Genomic DNA, 22,181 nt, shown 5'->3' with positions numbered 1-22,181 from the left:
GGATTAAAATAGTTTGAACAACCTTAACTAATAGATTTTGCATATTTAAATTACATTGCATTTTAGGTGTACAAAGGAAAGTTACTTCTTGTAGTTAGGTCCCTTCTTGATCCGGATCCTTTAAAATAGGGCTAGACCATGGCAGATTGGTGTCTTACTGCTCTTACACTATTACTAACTTGCAAGAGAATAAAAAACAGAGGAGCTACCACAGGAGCTACCCTCTTGATCCTGGATCATCAGTAGGAAGTGGTGTGTGCCACCTTCCTAGATGATTAAAAGCCTCTTCTGACTATCCCACTACTTTCTATTTTTGAGAGTGTTCCATTAAGGGTTTTGCTACTGTAGGAGCAATGTCACAAAGAGTGCAGCCATCAGTGCTTCATGGCTGATACTAAAGCTATGAGGTGCCTCTTACATGGCTTGGCCATAGAGGATGCTAAAAAGCTATTCAGTCTTGTTCTCTCTTCAATCATATTAGTAAAAACCACACTTCAGTTTCCTTGCTCTGTACCTTGGTAGCATATAGATCAGCCGTTTCCAGAAAAAGCTGCCTGCTTAGTTCTTCCAAAGCATCCACTTCCTGTTGAATAAGAGTAAGATCTGGCACAAAATGGGCATCAAGGTTTAAATCACATAGAAGTTTCAAGGAATAGCAATGAAGAAAGCATATGCTTTTGGTTTCTTCTACAGTGGGTCCCAGGAACTGCCCGTATTTTCAATTTCCTGCTTGTAGCCAGCAGTACTACTTTAGAACAATTTTTCCAACCTCAGACACAGGTGTATAAAAGCTTTTCCATCAAGAGCATCCCCACCAACCACCTACCACTCAGTTTCTCACTAGCTCAAGTGGCTCAGAGAGATGGTTCTGTTTATCTAGTTAGATTAAGTCAAATGTAATCTCTGGAATCTCAAAAGGTTACATAGTAAGAAAAACACCTATAATATAGCAAAGTTTTCTCCTGAAATATCTGAATAAATACAATGTTAGGGAAGGGAACTAATGTTTACTGAGTTCTAATACAGGCTGGGATTTATAGACATTATCTTCTTTAGTTCTTTACAGATATTATCTTCCATTATTTACAACAATCCCATGAGATAGGTGTTATTATCCATTTTGCAGATAAGGAAAGTAAAGCTCAGAGAGTCAAATAACTTGCTCAAAGTCACACAGCTAATAGGCATGGAAGCAAAGTCAGATCTGCCTTACTCCAAGGCCTGCTCTTTCCATTACGCTATGCCACTTTCGAAGAACTCAGTGAGGTCGTGTGATTATCCTCTCCATTTAGGAAAGGACTCAGAGATCTTAAATAATCCTGATACTTTTTTGACTTGACTTAGTGTTGCTAAGAAAGCTTAAACCTAAACTTTGGCCTTTATGAATTTTTAAGTAATAAAAACAGTAAAGACAGCCCCTTCTAAAACAGAAGCATTGGCTTTAATCCAAATCCTCCCTCCTCTCTGTGAGTTTTCCACTATTACCCAAATCAGCAAATGCCCTTCAGCTCCTTCCTCAGTAGTGGCTGCTGTTGGCATGGTCCAGGCCACTGAATAACGCGGTTTAATGAGTTACACGTTTGGCTCTTCCATGATTAGGCAGTAAGCTCCTTGAGGAGAGAGGCTATCCTCTGCTCATCATTTTACCCCTTAGCACCCTGTCTGGAAATAGGAGACGAGAAATGAATTTAAAGTCATCTTTTTTTTCTCTCTCCTGTGGTCATCCTACTTTTTTTTTTTTTTCTAATTCTTACCTGCATTTCACACCAGAAAGATATATCATAATTTATAACAAGAATAGGTTACATTCTTTTCCTCCAATTGAGGCACAGGGGAATTTGTTCTTCCTCAGGCCAGAAAATGAAGCAGGAATATGCTATTTCACCTCTAGTCCCCCACCCCAAGTTCCAGCTTAATAACCTGGTAGCCACAAAGAGATGTGGTTACTCAATTTGGGAATCAGTTTAACACTGCAACCAGCTGGGCCAAGACAAGTCCATTATCCCAATCTCCTTGATTCTTTAAACCAAAAAGTCACTGGAGATACAGAGCTGCTTAAAATTTGTTTGTTTCTAAAACTGACTGCTTTAGAAATGGGCCCTTACAATCCCATATACAAACCATCCATTTGGGGGAGCCATTGTTTTGTGGTGGTTTTTCAGAGGTGGGAAATACAATAGTGTAGTGGAAAGAACTGAGGAGACCACAGTTCTGGTCTTAATCTTTGCCACAAGCCACTGTGTGACTTAACTTCTCTGGGTCTATTTTCTCATCTGTAAAATGGAAAGACTGACATGGTAGGACCCCTTCAGTTCAAAGACAATGGTTTTATTATTTTATGATCTTCTATGGCTGTTGGAAAGATGACTGTACACATTGTATTTCCTAAGCCCAGCCCTGGCCAGCTGAACTCTGATGCAGTCAGGTATCTTAGAAGAGAATATCCCAATACTATTTTTTCTTCTGCCCTTGGTCCAGAATTGAGAAAAAGAATCAAGCAGAGGGATAAAGGATACTTTCACTTCCTGGGGCTGAAGTGGTAACACTCTTTATCATTCCCCAGAATCCTGATGGTTTGTTATGCACCTCCCCCTTCTGGAACATAGTCCTCCGTGTCACTGCCATCCTGAAATAAAATATAAAACCTCAGCAAGGAAGCATGGACCCTCGTAGTCCATTCTCATCCGCTTTCCAGTCTCATCACTGCTCCTTTCATTTGCTGAGCTGTTCGGGGAAGGATTCGAATTCTGGAGTCCCACTTTCCCACAGCTTACAATTGAGGGAAAAGCATACACTCCCGGAAGGAATGTGGAATAGGTGAAGGAGCACAGACTTGGAGTAGGCAATAAATTTGAGGACTGGCTCTACCACTTGGAAACTGTGAGACCTTAGAGTTTTCATCTCCTCATCTCTGGATGATTGTGAAGATCAATGAAATAATATATTTAATTATTACCATTATCATTTAAAAACAAAATAAAACAATAGCTAACATGCCTAGCTAAAGGATCAGGTACAGGGTAGGAACTCAATAAATGTTTTTTTCTTTCCTTTTTAAAAGCAGACAGAAGAAAAACAAACAAACAAACAAAAACCCCAGAAAATCACATAAACCTGGCTTCTTCTAAAACACTATTCTCCCTTTAATGACAGTCTCCCCCTACTACCAAATATATCAATGGAAAACTTGTCCTTCCTCTTGTCCTGTCAGTCTGTGGAAGGACCTACCGCCTCAGTGGTGGCTGCTGGCATGTTCCAGCCCACCACATAGAATAGGGTCCTTGTGAGGAAAAACAGATCATTTGTGCATAAATGGCTACTTGAAGAGTACAATAGGCCAAGGCCTACAGGCTTAAAATAAACCAGAATGAGTCTAATAAAAAGAGCTGTAGAACTAAAGAAAAATTTAACTCAAGGTTAAACTCAAAAGGATGACAAGAGATAGAAGTGGTAAGGATAAAGAAGCAGCATTGGTATTCATGGTTAGGACCAATACAAATGGAACCAATGGTACCAAATACCAAATGGTAATTTTGTGGGCTAAATTCTTTAAGCCATTGGCTGAAATGGTATTAACAATAAAGAATATTAAGTGTGTTAGCCACAATGACTTAACTGTTTCCTCCTTAAAATGACCTTTACCGGGATACTGAGTAAATGGAATATAGCTCCCAAGTTGTATTAGCTCCTTCTGCCTTTTCCTTTAATTACACATGTTCACTGTAACTCAGCATTATTGGAAGATGTAGAACAACCAAGAAGAGGCTCAGACCTAGGGAGATTTTGACTTGGCAAGACTCAGAAGTCTTAGTTTTCCTATTTTCATAGTTGGGAAAGCTGGAGCAAAAGGGAAGAGGTTCTATCTCACTCATTTACATCAACATACCATGCTGGACTAAAGGAAGGCAGGGGGGATAGGGCGCACAGAAGCACATTTCTGTTGTCCTTAGTTTCAATGTCTATAATACAATAAACATAATGACTGGCTGTGGAGTGGAACCTCTTGAACATGTAAAGATGACAGACACTGCATTGTGGTCCCACAACAGGCAAAGAGGTAATCACTAGAAGAAGTATGTACTTGGTGGTAGTTTGCACATAAAGAAGCTGAAAAATGTCTACTATGGTTTAAATACGCCATCCTACAGTCTTCTGGTATCCATCGCTTCTGGTTGGAAGTCAGCAATTACTTTTTTAATTAAACATTTTCTTTTGAGATAACTGTAAATCCACATGGGGTTATAAAAAAAATACAGAGATACCATGTACCCTTTACCCACCTTTCCCCAGTGGAAATCTTGTCGGTACAATATCACAACCAGGATACTGCCACTTATAGAGTCAAAATACAGAACATTTCCATTACTACAAGGATCCCTCATGTTGCCCTTGTATAGCCCACTTCCCTCCTCCCAGCCCCAGCCCTTCTTTAACCCCTGGCAATCACGAATCTGTTTCCACTTCCATTTTGTCATTTAAAAAATGTTATATAAATAGAATCATACAGTATGTACCCTTTGTGGTTTGGCTTTTTTACTCAGCATAATTTTCTGGAGATTCATCCAGGTTGTTGCATCTATCAGTAGTTCATAACTCCTTATTACTCAGCAGTATTCTGTGGTATGGATAAACCACACTTTAACCATTTATCCATTAAAGGATATCTGGATTATATCCATTTTTGGCTACTATGAATAAAACTGCTCTAAACATTAAGGCACAAATTTTTGTGTGAAAATAAGTCTTCATTCCTCTGGAAAAAGTGCCCAGGAATGCAATTGCTATGTTGTGTAATGTTGCATGTTTCGTTTTTTTAAGAAACTGCTAAACTGTGTTCCAGAGTTACTATACTATTCCACATTCTAACCAGCAATGTATGAGTGATCCAGTTTCTCTGCATCCTTACTAGCATTTGTTGTTGTCACTAATTTTTATTTTAGTCATTCTAATAGGTATATAGTAATACCTCACAGTTTTAATTGCATTTCTCTAATGGCTAATGATGTTAAAAACCTTTTCATGTGCTTAATTGCCATTTATACAACGTGTACAGTGAATGTCTGTGCAGGTCTTTTGCCCAACTTCTAACTGGACTGTTTGATTTTTTTTTTTTTTCCTCTAAGTTCTGAAAGTTAGTTCTTTCTCAGATATGTGGTTTGCAAATACTTTCTCCCAGTCTGTAATTTCTCTTTTCATCCTCTTAGCAGGGTCTTTCACAGTGAAATTTTTTCGTTTTGATGAAGTCCAGTTTATCAATTTTTCCTTTTATGAATTGTGCTTTTGGTGTCAAGTCTAAGAACTCTTGTGTAGCCCTAGATCTCAAATATTTCTCCTATTTTTCTACCAAGTTTTATAGTTTTACATTTTGAATTAATTTTTGTATAAGGTGTGAGACTTAGATTGAGATTCATTTAAAAAAAAATCTATGGATGTCCAATTGTTCAAGCACCATTTGTTGAAAAGGCTATCTTTCCTCCACTGAATTGATTTTGCAAATTTGTAAAAAATTAGTTGGGCATTTTTCTGTTGGTCTGAGTCTTCTATTCTGCTCCTTTGGTCTATGTGTCTATACCTCTGCCAATATAATCCTTGATTATAGTTGTATAATAAGTTTTGAAATCAGATAGACTGATACTGTTCATTTTTCTTTTTCAAAATTGTTTTAGCTATTTTGAAAAAGTGTCTAGTACTTTTGTGTCTCCATATAAACTTTAGAATAATTCTGTGTGTATCTACAAAAAATCTTGCTGGGATTTTGAAATGACTTACATTAAACGTGTACATCAATGTGGAGAGAATTAACATCTTTCCTACGTTGAGTCTTCCAATCTATTAAACATGGTATGTTTCTCTATTTAGACCTTTGATTTCTTTCATCAGCACTTCATAGTTTTCAGCATATAAGTCCTGTACTTGTTGTGTTAGATTTATACCTAAGTATTTCATTTTTTTTGAGTGACTGTAATTTGTACTGTATTTTTAATTTCTAGTAATATAAAAATACAATTAATTTTTGTATGTTTACTTTGTATCCTGCAACCTTGTTCAGCAACCATTACTTTTTTTGTTGCCCCCCTATATTTGTCATTTTTCTCTTGATGCTTTCAAGATTTTTTCTTTGTCTTTGTCTTTTAGCAATTTGACTATATGAACCTAGGTGTAGTTTTGTGGTTCCCCTACTTAAGCCTCTTAGATCTGTAAATTAATGTTTTCCACCAAATTTGGAAGGCTTTTGGCCATTATTTTTTCAAGTACTTTTTTGGCCCCTTTCTCCTTCTTCTAGGACTCCAACTACAAGTATTTAGACTGCTTGATATTGCTTCATCCTGAGATTTTGTTCATTTTTCTTCCATCTTTTATTTCTCTATTCTTCAGACTGAATAACTTCTATTGATCTGCCTTCAAGTTCACTGATTCTTTCTTCTGCCATCTCAACTCTGCTAAGCCTACATAGTAAAATTTTCATTTCAGTCACTGTAGTTTTCAGGTTTGAATTTTCTTTTGTTTCTTTTTTAAAATATAGTTTGTATTTCTCTTTTGAGACTCCTTTTCTGTTCACTAATTAATATTATGCTTCCTTCATTTCTTTGAATGTATTTATAATAGCTGCTTTCAAGTCTGTTTGCTAAATCTGTTATCTGGGGTCCCCTGGAGTTAAGTGTCTGTTAGTTGCTTTTTATCTTGAATATGGGTTGCACAGTTCTGTTTCTTTGTATGTCTAGAAAGTTCTGATTGAAAACTTGACATTGTAGGTATTACGTTTTAGTGGTTTTGGAATCTGTTTTATTTTTCTGAGGACTGCTCTTTTTTTGCTCTAGTAAGCAGTTAATTTACCTGGACTCGAAATGTGAAACTGTCATACTTACTGTGTGCAGTAACTGACGTTTCTACTCAGTTTTTCAACTCTTAGAGGCTCTTTCTTTAGCCCGACTCTCTGGTGGTTTCCTCTGAGCCTGAGCAGGTTAGTGGTCAACAAAGAATTTGGGCAGATTTTATAATCAGATTTTAGGCCTTGCTTACCCTCTCTGTGGTCCCTTTGTTTCTAGGGATCCCTCCTAAATTTCTAATGCTTTTCCAGTCTTGAGTTCTACCTTCTGACACCTCAAGCCAGTAAGAATTTCACTTTCTGTCATCCAAGTTATGTGTCTAACTTACATACAGTTCAGACAATGCACTCAGTCAAAGACACAACAAACTTGCAAATCTCATTAAGAGGCAATGCTGCCTTTCAAGGGTAGACCCCTTTCTAGTTTCTGCCTACTTCTCTGGTATTTCCTCTACACATGCATAGTTTAGTGATGAGGCAGGGATTTGGGCAGAGTTTATATGTAGATTGTAGATCTCAGTCCTTCCGCATCTCTCTTGCTTCCAAAATTTTCCCTTTAAATTTTCCAGTTACTCTGCTGATTTGAACTCTATCAATCTGTATACTTGAGTGGGCAGTGGTTGAAGAGCACCCCGAGGCAAGAAAACCACAAACGTCCAGTTACCTGACACTCTTTTCAAATTTCTACCTGTCTCTGCTCATTTTCCATTGCCTTTGAATATTTGTTTTTAACAATATTTCCTGTTTCTAATCCAAGGGTAGAGACAAGGTTCTTCCTCATAGTAATAGCTTGCATTAACTTTTACATACTCTACGTACTCTAGGTTTTTTGTTTTTGTATGTCATAAGCTGTGTGAAAAAGTATAAATTCAGAATTTGTGGGTTGAAAGGGATCCTAGAGACCCTTTAGTTAACTCCACCATTTTACAAATGAGAAAACTGAGACAGTTTAGTATTTGCTCAAGATGACTTAACAAGTTTCTTGTAAAGTGATTGTCTAGTTCAAGTTCTTTTCCTTATACCATGGTGTGTAGTTGCATAACTGTATTCTCTATCTTCTACAAAACTACAATTTCAAAACTAATATTGTTTGTGAAAAGAGACTATACTTGTTATATCATAGATCTCCAAAACAAAAGCTTTAAAATCTAAGTCAACAGAAAAATAAAGCAAAATAACAGGTCACTTAATTCTCTCAAACTGAAAAAAGCTGAAAGGCTTTGATCACTAACTCAGCATATTCATACTATCTGAACTAGGTTTTTGATGAATATTTTCCAAATACTATAAACCTTATCCTCTATTCAGTGTTCCAAGTGAGAAGACAGTATGCCTCTTTCCTGCCCCCATTTTCAACCATTAACTTTTCTGTACATAACATGCTATTTTTTGTGTATGTCATCTCACTAGGGCCCTCTGCTGTTAAATTGAAAGATGGTTTTCTGGTCACTACTCTTCTGCAACTATGAGTGTTTCTGAAAACATTTTTTCAATATTTTGGTAAATAGCAAGGACATTGTATGAACCTCAAAGGTTGCAGTGTTGTCATGTTAGCTGTCTATCTGCCCTGTTAGCTCCACTGGGTAAAGAACTGTGATAATTAGGTCAAGTTGGGAGGCTGATTCTTCTGAGAGCCACTCAAATTAGTAAGACCTACTGCAGGACCACAAACCATCCCAGATCCTGACTTAACAAGGTCTATAGGGGTACATGTATAGATCAGAGCCAATTCCTCAGCATGACTAATGATAAAATGGCTTAAAAGTGCACATCCACAATGACATGGGTCATGACTTTATATTCATCTCTCTATATGAATAAAATAAATATAGTACAAGGGAGAATGATCATGGGAATCAAAGTAGTATGTTCCTATACAAGTATCTTTTAATATTGAACAATGTTGCTCTTGTTGTTATATTCTAAAAATCTACATTCATATTCATTCATGTAAAATAAACTGTAGAGCATGAATGTGAACAAAACATATATAAGTAAACAAATGTATACACATGTGTATCTACTTCCACTCCCTTAGTAAAGATGTATACAAATGGAGATAAATAATTAGTTGGTGAATCTGGACCTCTTTATCATTCTAATGTCTATTGTTCTCTCTTATATTAAGTCTTCTTTGACTTGATTATGTATCTTACTACAGTAAAGTGTTGAAAGAAGAAACATGAAATGGAAAAACACTCATGCAATTTAAAACTTCTGTGACATCATTTTTATATGAGTACTAATAACTCTAATAAAACCAGTAGACCAATAAGCTTCATGAAGGTAGGAACTGATTACCTTGTTCATCATTCTATCTCTATGTAGTATTCAGCATTTAGTACAGTGCCTAGCATAAAGTAGGCTTTCTATATAATTATTAAGTCAATGACTATATGAATGAATAAATAAAGGCAAAGTATTAAAACCAATTGATTGTCCTGCCGAGATTATTAATAAGTCAGATAGTTTTCCTTGGCTATGTATAGTTCACTGTTCTAAGAACTCTACATGTTAGTCAACTCATTATTATTATTTCCATTTTACAGATAAGGAAACCAAGACATAAAGAAATAAGGCAACTAGCTCAAAGTCACACTGTGAGTTGTAGGCCAAAGATTCAGATTCAGATAGTCTGAATCTAGAGCCTATGCTTTTACCCACTGTGATACAGATTTCTAGAAATGCCACCTCAAAAACATACATTTTAAAAGTACTTTTTAAATAGTAAAAACAACAACAATAGCTGGAAGACTTGAAGGATTTTTTAAAGTAGTTGGAGAAAGGGAAGTTGAAATAAGGCATGAAAAAGTTTGTAAAAATGCAGCACAATAGACTTTTAAAACATCCAGTGTAGAACACCCTCAAATATAAAAGTTATTCTAAAATTTATCTCAAGAGAATTTATCTAAAGTTAGGAACTAAGGTTGGATTTGAAAATTTTCTTTCACATAAGATTAGACACTAAGTCTTTGATGGTTCCCTAACTTAAAAATGAAATGAGATAAAATTCCCTGTTACCACCAATTCATGTCAAATTTCCTTGTTGAGAAATTCTAACAGCATTAATGTGCTGATATCTTACCTTTTCTTTTTGCTTATGATCATATCCATGGTTTGGAGTAGTCGCCGTTCCAGGGCTACAATATCTGTGTCAGTCACATTCCTATAATAAGCACAAGCTGTTAGCAAAGTTTTGGGTTCCATTCCTGGGCATAATACAAGGCAGCTGGAGAAACACATAAACCTCAATTGTTACCCTATAATTCAAGGAACTATATTTTTTCTGAGGAATATTAAAATAACTATAATAAGCAAAAATGCTTTTGTTGTCATTTTTTAATAGCTAATTCTTCTGAAGCCTCAGGGAAGTGGAAGGAAACTAGCTCTCTTATAGACTTGCTTAACTTTGATCCAGTGACATTTAGGATATACGTGTATGTACAGTTTTAACTTGGCATTGTCAGCTACTGTTCTACTTCTGGGAGGAACTGATTTGCTGAAGTTGAGACTAGCTCACATGGCTGTCCACTAAAAATGTGTCTTTAAAAAGTGGGGGTGAAAAGGGGGTGGAGAAGGTAACACTGAAATTGCCATTTTAAAAATAAATAAATGTAGGACAAATAACAAGGGCAAGCAATGTAAGTGATAAGACTTATTTGAAAGATTCCTAGGTCAATGCCCATAAGGACAGAGAGGAATAAAAAGGCAGTGTCATAGATCTAATGTTTAAGTATTAATGATGGTGGCATGATGTGACATACGTATTCAATAAGTAATGGGAAAAAAGGAAAGAGACAAAACTCTTGTTACCTGAGGAAGTAGGACAGGTAAGTGTATGGGCAGTTGACAGCACCAAATCCAGAAAGAAGAGCCATGAGAGTCACCCCAATCACACCTACCCGGCTGATGAGTTGTTCTATGGACAAGATCCCTAAAAATATCAAAGCACATCAATGCCAGGTGACACAGGCAAAACGGCTTTCATCTGCACAGCGAAAGGGGACATCACTGAAAACAGCAACCATTACGTTTAGCTAACTTACATAAGCTAAATTTTACTTATTAATATGTAGATTTTTCTCTAATAAATATGTCTATTGATTTTCTTCTTATCCCAAATGCTTCCAGAGCCATCTCTATTCTTGGGTAACGGTAATAGTAAAATAATAACAACAATTATAAATAACACTTATTGTCTATTTATTCAAGGTAGTGTGAACTCTAACAAAGTAAGGTAGTACTTTTAGTAAAAGGTTTGGCAAAAAAATTAGGAAAGCAAATCTGCTGGAAAAGTATAAAGAGCAGATACCACTTCTTACTATAGTTAACTTCAATCTATACATTTTCCCCTAATGTCATAAGCTCTTTACCTACCTTTGTCTTATTCATTTTTGCCATCAATACGCACATAATGCATCTAATAAATGGGCTGAATTTATAGAATGAGTAATTCAAATGTAAGTACGTGAGTTTTAGATACTCAGTTGTATTCTAATTATCAATAGTTTCCTGTTATTTGAGAAGGCTGAAAATCAACTTGGTAGTTAAAATAAATGCTATTGTTGATGTATTGGGGATATATGAGAGAAAGCAATGCTAAGAATAACTCAGGAAGTTTGGTGTCACAGGAAAAAACTAGTTTAAATTTGTTTTCACTTCTTATTTCTAGGATAGAATCACTTCAGCCAACCACTCCTAAGGCCTAATGCCAGAGCTGCCGTTCAGGAATTCTACTAGCTTTGAAGCTGAACTTCCAATATTTGAGTCCTCTTGTGCCTGTATTTCCACTACACCGTTTTAGAGGTCATTATGACTGCTGGTTTCTAGTCTTTTGCCTCCTCCGACCTTCCATTTCCTTCTTTGCTGAGCTTGGACTCCAAGCTTGTTTGCTTTAACTTCTCTCTCCAGGATTTTCAGTCCTCTACTCTCCTCCTGAAGCACTGGTCCTGCAAACTCCCAACTCTGGATCAGTCTAACACTCTGCCTTCCCTGTGCCCATGACTGAGCTGCCCCAAACTGCTAGAATGCATACGGACATTGATGCCATTACAGGTGTATGGTCTCCAGTCTTAACAGAAATCACACACTACTAAGGAATCCTTTTCTAGCCCTTGGTCAGCCATTTCTCCCCCTACCCCTCAGCAGATACTCTTTAACTCATTTTTCCAATCTGTTCTTTTTAGCTAATGTGCTTATTATATAAGAAAGAAGTTATAAGACATAAACTACCTTCATTCTACTATAAATATTTACATCTGTAATCATCCTTCCAACTTGCCCCCCTCAGAACAAGATGGTGTCTGAAGCTAAGACTTTTCTACCTGCGCTTTTGATCTAATTCCCCTTCCACCTCCTCCAAAATCTTGTTCCATTTCCTGTCCTCTATCTCTCGTATCTTCAATCTTTCCTCCTTTGCTGGTTCTTTCTTTTCAGTTTCAAGTCTGTTTCCTAAGAAAAAGTCTGTCCTTGGCCTTGAGTTTACATCTAGTTACCAATCCTCTCTATCTACCCCTTAATAGCCAAGCTTCTTTCACCTCTATTTATTCTTCAATTGGCTGCAATTCAGCTTTTAACCCATTCTTCTACACCTAATAAAAGTACTTTCATTAATAATTGTAATGGCAATAGAATAGGTAATACTCACCAAGCACCTGTTATATAACAGGTACTGTTTTAAGTATTCTACTTACAATTAATTTAATACTCATAACAACCCTATGAGGTGGATATTATTGAATATCACATTTTATAGGTGAGGAAATGGAGGCACAGAGAGGTCAAGTAACTTAGTCAAGGCCACACAGCTAACAAGGGGCAGAGTCAGGATTCAAACCCAAACAGTCTAGCTCTAGAGCTTGGACTCTTAGCCATTATTATAATATGGTCACGAATTTTCTTCTGGTTGCAAAATTCAACAACATTTTCCAATCCTTGTTTTATTTAATCATTTATGACATTGAATCATTCTTATTTAAAATTATTTTCCTTTCTTGGCTTTCATACCACAATTTCCCTTGGTTTTCCCATTTCCTTCTCTACTTGCTTTTTCTTGGTCTTTTTTTTTGCTCTGCATGGGCCAGAATTCCTTCTTTCATTTCTGTCTATACATTTTCCTAGGGTGATCTTGCCTGTTTCCCCAGTTTCACTTAATGGCATTTAGCTGATGTCTAACTTTTCAGATTCCTGAAATTATCTCCAAGAGGACAGATAAATCCATACCTTTTTCCTAAGTTCCTGACTTGTGTATCCAATTACCTACTGAATATCACTTAGATGCACACAGGCAACTCAAATTCAACATATCCCAAACTAAAATTATCTTCCTTCTTCTGTATTACTTATCTCAGCAAATGACATCATCAACTATCTAGTCACCCAAATAAAAAATCTATACCACTAGTCTCCATTCTGTCTCTTATTCACTCTTGAATACACCAGTCTTTTTTACCTCAGGGCTTTACATGATGTTTCCTGTGCCTTCCTGCTGGGTCTACCTTTGATCTTGTCCTTTAAATCTCAGCTTGAATACCACCTCCTCAGAAAGGTTGACGTTAAGGACTTGCATTAAATTTGATATCCTTATCTGCATTATTCTCTATCATAGCAACCTGTTTGCTCCGTGATGACAATAATCACAATTGGCAACTATGTGTTTATATATTTACCAATTTACTGTTTAGTCCCTCCTTCTAGACTGTAAGTTTCATGAGGGCAGAAACCAAGTTTATTTTGTTCATGGTTGTATCTCTAGCACTTAATATAAACTAGGTGCTCAATAAATATTTACAGAATGTTAAATGAATGAATAAATCCTCATCCAAATTCTGTTGATGCTACTTTCCACATATCTCTTGAATTTGTATTCTCTTTACAGTAAGGAATCATGTCTTATTGATCTTTGCTTTTCTTACTGCCTGGCACATGGAAGGTGTTCAACAAATGTTTGTTGACTGTGGGTACATTATTATCGCCCAGTAACATTAAAAAAAATCCAAGGGATTAATACAGGTTGTTAAACATAAAAAACTGAAAAAAAAGTCCCCTCTCCTTTTATTCTCTTAATAAAGGTGATGTCCCTTTACTAAGTATCTTTTTCTGGTTTAAAGTACCTTTAGATACTACCTACTTAATCTCAGCATTTCTATGAAGTAAAGGTTAATCGTTATAATTCTTGTTTTCCAGCTCATAAATGGAAAGTCAGATGGATAAGTGACTTGCAGAAGACCATCTCACTGTTGCTATTTACTCACAGAGATTCCTTCTAGCTTCATATGATTTCTTATTCTCTCTTACTGTTTCCCACTAGGGAATGTCTTCCAACCTTCCTAGGTTCAGGCACTGCACAAGGAATACTTTCACAGACATTTTTTCATATAGGTAAAGATTGGGTCTTATAGTTATTTTGTGGTCTCCATAGCAACAAACCATATTGGTTGTTGGGAGAGTCCTGGGAAAGCTCTAAAAAGGCACCTGGCTGCTTCTCAGTCACTGCCTAAACTTTTCTTCCTACTTATTTCTCTTACTGGGTCAAATTAATTAGATGCTTGAACATTCAGAAATAAAACCAAAATGCTTATTTACCAGAGCACAAAAGAAAGACTAATACTGAAACTATCTTCTTAGCTCTTCTTCTCGGTGTATTCTTCAGGACATTCCCACAGAATTTAAAAAAGGGATGGAGAAAGGTACGATAGATGTGATGCTCTTCATCTCCCCTTGGGCATGGTCTGGCTGCACTGGTCACGTGAGCCAACTGCTCACAAGAAGAACACTGGAAAAAGGTATCAGAGTCACATCTTTGGACTGCATGTGAGCTTGCGCTATCGTTGTAAGCAGCCCTGGGGTCCTTTTACAACTACTGTCCCTCATTTCTAGTATCACAAACAAATCTGTCTCTCTGGGGGTTTATTTGAAATAGTTTAAGAGTTATATTACCAGGGCCTCTCTACCCTAAATCTTTCCATACAGTGACATGGGCATGCTGACCATATTAGCAAATCCTAAATTCCTACCCAGAGTGTTACATTCTTGAGCTCATCTACCACCTTGGAGAACCGAAAATTTTTTTTTCATTCACTAATTCAATAAATATGTATTAAACACTTATTATGTGCTAGGTTCCATGTTAGGCACTAAGGATACAAAGATAAATAAGATGTAGTTTCTGACCTCAGGGAGCTCACAGGTTAACGAGGAAGTTGGAAACAAGTAATCATAAGTTTTAAAGGTGATATAAGTACACTGAGGCAGGAGCAATTAACATCTCCTAATGATGGCCAGGAAAGTCTTCTTAGAGGAACTGACAAGAGTTGAATACTAAAAGAATAAATAGGTATTTTCCAGGTAGACAAGAGGTGAAGCATTGTCCAGGCTGATAGAACAGCTCTAGAAACTTCAAGTAATTTGGTAGGACTGGAGGACAGATAGAGAAAGAGAGCAGTCGTCAGGACTTGGAAAGTCTTGTATGACATGATAAGAGTTTGAATGTTTTTGGTATGCTGGTGCTTCTTAACTTTTGGGGACTTATTTAATGTTATGTGAAATTTCAAAATAGCTATTTTTGTTTTAAAAATATACAGTTATTTATGATGTTGCACATGCTTTTAAAAACTGCACATTTCCTCTGACACTCCTGCAGGAGAGTCTTATAACCTCTCTCCCCCAAATCCCTGCTCTAGGCAATGAGTAGACTCGGAAGGACGCATGGGAGGTACGTATGGCAGATTCAAGACACTGGTTCATTAAACATTCATTCCAATGCCTTTCTAGCATGTCTTCTTGTACTGTTAGAATCTGGAAAGCCAAAAGCTCTTTCCCAGATTTCCTTGAAGCTAAGGTTCTGAATGTTACCTAGGTTGCATCATATTCACTTGCCCATGTAAGACCTCAAATATAGACGTGAATAATGTGGGAGTGGTGACAACACTTGGGAGCTGGAGCAGCTGAAGCAGTTTCTAATGTCTGGTCCCTGATCATATGTCCTGAGTGGCAGGTGACAACTTTCATGGTTTTTAACTCCCTAATACACTGTAATAAATCACTTTCTGCTTTAAACTAGTTAGAGTAGAATCTGTTTTCTGCTACAAGAACCTTGATAGATACAGCAGGATAGTGAAATGAAAAGATGTGTATTTTTTTAAAAAAAAGCTCCAGTATATGAAAGTTCCAGTATATTTATTACAGATAGGCTCTAATCTATTTTTTTTAATCTTTATAGGAAATTTAATTGGTTTTTTTGTTTTGTTTTGTTTTTTGTTTTATTTTTTTTGGCTGTGTTGGGTTTTCGTTGTTGCGTGCAGGCTTTCTCTAGTTGTGGTGAGCGGGGCTACTCTTCATTGCGGTGCGCGGGCTTCTCATTGCGGTGGCTTCTCTTGTTGTGGAGCATGGGCTCTAGGCACGGGGGCTACGTAGTTGCAGCTCGTGGGCTCTAGAGCACAGGTTCAGTAGTTGTGGCCCATGGGCTTAGTTGCTCCACAGCATGTGGGATCTTCCCGGACCAGAGATCCAACCTGTGTCCCCTGCCTTGGCAGGAGGATTCTTAACCACTGCATCACCAGGGAAGTCCTATTTTATATATATTTTTTGGGGTAGTATTTATTTCTGGAGTAGTTCTAGAAGAACTTGTTAGGTGAGAGATTTTTGTTCATTGTTTTTAGCACAGAAATTAGGGCTATGTCCATGACCTGTTCTTGTATGTAAGATGAACTTTTTTGTGTGAGGAGAGACACTGACTCCTAAAAAGCTTTTCATCTACTAATTGTGTTTTATGTCATTGCTCTTTGCCAAAATACATACATTCCCTAAACACGATCTTTATTATCACTTAAGCAGGGGCCATTTCTTCTGGGTCACAGACCCCTTTGGGAATCTCATAAAAGCTTATGGATCCCTCACTTCCAAATACACATACAAATACATTCCCATAATTCTGCATAAAATATTAGGAAGTTAAAGTTAAGGATACCTTTCTCCACCCATTACTCCCTTAAAGTTCATTCACTAACCTAAAGTCAAAACTCCTGCTCTAAAATGATAGAAATCTGTTCCCAAACCAGCATTTGATACCTCCTAGGACGAAAGAAAAATTCAGTTCAAAACCAGACGTTTTTTAGAGAAATAACTTGCTATGTTTCCCATAGTAAATAGTTTTAAAAAATTGATTTTTTTCAAATTAGAAAATTATAAACAACACTTTCCCTCTCCCCACCACATATACACTCACCATGTTTTGGGCTGAGAATTGGAAATGGATCTCCTAGTTTCCAGAAGAAATACATAAAGGTCAACCATAAGAGACAGGAAAAAAGCAGTCGCTGTTTATGCACTAAGAAAGAGGAGACAAGGTGAAATAGATATATGTTAAAGAGCTTTCTCTACATAAGTTTATGGGATCATGCTAATTAATATTTGGCTGGCTTGCTCACTTGGCAAATGAATGATGGAACAATATAAGTTTTAGAAATTGTTTTCTAAACCTCTTACCATCATAAGAGAAATTTGGCTGAAATTAAGATGTGGGTTGAGTTAGGGGAGACTTCTTTTTTTTTTTAAGAATGCAAGAAGTCTTGGGCTTCCCTGGTGGCGCAGTGGTTAAGAATCTGCCTGCCAATGCAGGCGACACGGGCTCGAGCCCTGGTCCAGGAAGATCCCACATGCTGCGAAGCAACTAAGCCTGTGCACCACAACTACTGAGCCTGTGCTCTAGAGCCCGTGAGCCACAACTACTGAGCTCTTGCGCCACAACTACTGAAGCCCGTGCGCCCTAGAGTCCGTGCTCTGCAACAAGAGAAGCCACCGCAATGAGAAGCCCCTGCACCGCAACAAAGAGTAGCCCTCTCTCCCCGCAACTAGAGAAAGCCTGCGTGCAGCAACGAAGACCCAATGCAGCCAAAAATAAATAAATAAATAAATTTTAAAAAAAGAATGCAAGAAGTCTTTTAAAATGACAGTTAAAGGGGGGAAAAAGGTCATTTTCTGATAAAGTACTAATAACAATTCCCAGTACAAATCAGAAAGTACAAATAGTACCCTGCATTGGAAAAATGAAAGGAAAGATATTATAGTAGAAACAAATAAAGCTGTGGCAGGACAAATAACCTAATCATTCATTCAGTATTTATTTTGTACCAATCTTTTAAAGATGCTGTGTATGAGATGCCCTCAAACAACAGTAGCTACTGAAAGCAATATAGAAATGAAGCTCTCTACAGCCTCAATCCCTAAGAATAATCATCTTATGTGCTTGACATGAGGGTAAAATACTCACATAGTCGGATGTTGCTCACAATAAAATAGCCAATGTAAAAAGGCACCATGAAAACCAGGATCAACAGAATTACACACAGGTTCATTTTCCAGTGAAAATAACGGGAGCTGAAACAAATGTCAAAGAATATCACTAGGAGGGGAAGAGGGCAGCTACTTTCACTCTCTTTAGTCTTCCAAAGGATCTCTTGCTCTCTGAACTCAATACTGAATATATCCCATCTAATTAGTCAACTAGGTTGTCACTATCTGCTCATTTATAGAGATTAAAAAATACAAAGTTCTGAAAGGTATATATGGCCATCTTAACCTCCTAAGAATTTTACTTATTAAATTGAGAATGTTAATGCTCTAGTTATATTCATAGACAATGTATAATAACATTTATCAATATATATTATTGGTAGAATGACTTGTCTCACTTACCACTGGGAGTCCTATTTCAATATGAGTTAAAAGAAAATAAATGTTAATAATAATATGTGTTATAAAGACACATAAATACTTCTTCTGTACCCTCAGTAAAAACATCTGATTTGCATGACCACTTTTACTACTGCTTATAAAATATATTTTACTTATTGATTAAAATATTTTTAGGGCTTTTTCTTTTTATAACAATTTATTGAGACATAATTCACATGTTTAAATTGTACACTATAATGGTTTTTAGTATATTCACATCATTGTGCAACCATCACTACAATCAATTTTAGAACATTTTTCTCACTCCATGATGAAACCCAGTACCCATTAGCAATCACTCCCCTTTCCTTTCAACCTCCCCAGCCCTAGGAAACCACCAATATACTCTCTGTCTCTATGGACTTACATATTCTGGACATTTCATGTACGCAGAATCATGTAATATGTGATCTTTTGTGACTGACTTCTTTAACTTAGCATAATGTTTTCAAGGTTCAACAATGTGTAGCATCTATCGATACTTCATTCCTTTTTATGGCTGAATAATATTCATACCATTGTATGAATATACCACATTTTGTTTATCCATTCATTAGTTGGTGAACATTTGGATTGTTCTACTTTTTAGCTATTATGAATAGCAATGCTATAAATATTCATATAGAAGTTTTTTGTGTAGACATGTTTTAATTTCTCTTTAGGTATCTACCAGGGAGTGGAATTGTTGGGTCATATAATAACTCTATATTTAATTTTTTGAAGGCTGCCATTATTTTGCAAAGTGGCTGTATCATTTACCTTTTACCCATAGCAAATGAGGGTTCCAATTTCTCCACAGCCTCATCAACACTTGTTATTGTCTTTTTGATTATAGCCATCCTAGTGGGTGTCAAGCGGTATCACACTGTGGTTTTGATTTGCATTTCCCTGATGGCTAAAGATGCTGAGCATCTTTTCATGTGCTTATTGTCCATTTGCATATCTTATTTGGAGAAATGCCTATTTAGATCCTTTGTCCATTTTTTAATTGTGATATTTGTCTTTCTATTATTGAGTTGTAAGAGTTCTTTATATATTCTAGATAGAAGTCCCATAGCAGATTCATGATTTACGAAAATTTTCTCCAATTTGTGGGATATCTGTTCACTTTCTCGATGGTGTCAAGTTTATTGATTTTAAACTTACTTAAGACTAGGTCTTGTTTCAAAAAAGGTTAAGTGGTTTATGAGTACATATAAAATACAGGATGATGAAATAATCTATAAAGAAATAAGAAAGGAAGGAAAAACAGTGGCAAAATATAGGTAGACTATCAGGCCAGGCCTGATGGTTATTATGAAAATGCTCACCATAAAGTTCTAGAAACTCGCTACAGGTGGGTCATAAATTTAGCTTTATGTTTTCTAATAGTCAATGTAAAATAGAAAAATTGATCAGTTAGATAAACCATAGTGTATGTAAGAAAAACAAATTACATAAAGTAAGCGTAATTATTACTGATTTATTATTACTGAATTATTACCACGATCATATTGAAATTTCTCCAAAGATTTCATAAAGAAGAAAATATGAGGGCAATTAACAATATTCTTCACAACATCCTTTCAAGAGAAACACTGATGAGCTTCAGAGGGCTATTTCTTACTGCTTACTCCTTAGTGTAGATGGCAGGAATCATAAAACAAAGAGCTATTCAGTAAAGGCTACCCTACAGAGAACCAATACCATTTGGTTTAGATAAACTGACAGCTTTTGCTCATCTGGATTACCCACTTTTGAGCATCTAGAGAAACAAACAATATGCACATCCTCCAGGCAATCATACTTAGTAGTTCAGCTAAGTTTCTGAAAGATACTGGGAGGCAGTGGGTTTGAAATGACAAGTGTAATCCATATTGCCAATTAAAAGCAAACCATATATTTTAACTGTCATTTGAGCTGAGGATAAAGTGACATTCTCTAGAGAAAATTAAGGATACCAACAAGATTACATATTTGAATAGGAGGCTATACCACTTCTGTTTAGAGAGGAGTCAAAAGAATACTCTTGGTCAGGTCCAAGATTTTCCTTTGAAAAGTATTCTGAATAGTCAATGCACAGGTAATAATATATGATCATGGTCCATAATTCTGTTACATAGTAGGACCAAATGTTAGTATGAAAAAATAGGTATAACTGAAGACATGTCTCAGCCTACCCAATCCCCCAAAAAGCACCTAAAGAAGAACCAGATTTTAGCAATGCTACTTCCATACTCTTTAAGATAAGCTATTTGAGGAATATAAATCCAAGTAACTGAGTGAGGTGTCTTACTATATGGGATTGTTAATTATAAATGAGTCAAAAGTTGGGGGACATCAGCTACCAAAAACAATAATTTTGGTTTTAGACTATTTGAGTCATAGTCCTTTCTACACTACTTAGATCACTACTTATGGCCAGCCAGGCACCTGTTTTTATAAATGAAGTTTTACTGGAACACAGTCACACCCACTTGATTACATATTGCCTATGGCTGCTTTGGCTCTACAACAGCAGGGCTGAGTAGTTGCAATAGAAACGGTGTGGCCCCCAAAGCCTAAAATATTTACTATCTGGCTCTTTACAGGAAAGGTTGCTGACCTCTGCTTAGATATCAGTAAAACTTCCAGGTTGTGATAATAAATTTTTTTTTCTAGTTTTATTGAGAAATAACTGACATAGACCACTGTATAAGCTTAAGGTGTCTAGAATGATGGTTTGACTTACATATGCTGTGAAATGATTACAAAAGGTTTAGTTAACATCATTCTCTCATATAGATACAAGAAAAAAAATCTCCTTGTGATAAGAACTCTTAGGATTTACTCTCTTAAATCTCCTATATATTACACAGCAGTGTTCTAGAACTTATTTATCTTATAACTGGAAATTTGCACCTTTTGACCACCTTCCTCCAATTCCCCCTCCTCAAACCCCCCACCTCTCGCAACTACCAATCTGATCTCTTTTTCTATGAGTTTGGTGTTCTTATTTTTGTTTTTAGGTTCCACATATAAGTGAAATCATACAGTATTTGTCTTTCTCTGTCTGACTTATTTCACTTAGCGTAATGCCTTCAAGGTCCATCATGTTGTCACAAATGGTAGGATTTCTTCATTTTTTATGATTGAATAATATTCCATTGTATATACATTCCACACTTTATCCATTCATCCTCTGATGGACACTTAGGTTGTTTCCATATCTTGGCTATTGTAAATAATGTTGCTATGAACATGGGGTGCAGATACTCTTTTGAATCAGTGTTTTCATTTCCTTTGGATATATTTCCAGAAGTGGAATTGCTGGGTCATATGGTAGTTCTATTTTCAATTTTTTGAGGAGCCTCCACACTGTTTTCCATGGCGGCTATATCAATTTACAATCCCAGCAGCAGTGCACAAGGGTTCCCTTTTCTCCACATCCACACCACTATTTGTTATCTTTTGTCTTCTTTTAAAAAAAATTTTTGAAAAATTTATTTATTTATTTATTTTGGCTGTGTTGGGTCTTTGCTGCTGCGCGTGGGCTTTCTCTAGTTGCGGTGAGAGGGGGCTACTCTTCATTGCAGTGCGTGGGCTTCTCATTGCAGTGGCTTCTCTTGTTGCGGAGCGTGAGCTCTAGGCACACAGGCTTCAG

General features: G+C 36.5%; 1 protein-coding gene across 1 annotated transcript in view; it reads right to left on the bottom strand.

The window, feature by feature from the left end:
* Positions 1-22,181, bottom strand: part of GPR89A (G protein-coupled receptor 89A) — a 44,606-nt gene that overhangs the window by 11,108 nt on the left and 11,317 nt on the right. The window contains exons 4-9 of the mRNA XM_059929339.1: positions 18,096-18,202; positions 17,052-17,153; positions 10,640-10,760; positions 9,912-9,992; positions 2,517-2,626; positions 515-603 (exon numbers count right to left, since the gene is read on the bottom strand). Of these exons, the coding sequence (XP_059785322.1) occupies positions 515-603; positions 2,517-2,626; positions 9,912-9,992; positions 10,640-10,760; positions 17,052-17,153; positions 18,096-18,202 (610 nt within the window). The remainder of the gene's footprint in view (positions 1-514; positions 604-2,516; positions 2,627-9,911; positions 9,993-10,639; positions 10,761-17,051; positions 17,154-18,095; positions 18,203-22,181) is intronic.

Source organism: Balaenoptera ricei, chromosome 1 (genome assembly GCF_028023285.1).
Source record: "Balaenoptera ricei isolate mBalRic1 chromosome 1, mBalRic1.hap2, whole genome shotgun sequence".
NCBI lineage: Eukaryota > Metazoa > Chordata > Mammalia > Artiodactyla > Balaenopteridae > Balaenoptera > Balaenoptera ricei.
Note: the sequence above shows the minus strand (reverse complement) of the source record. Positions and strands in the feature narration are given on the sequence as shown.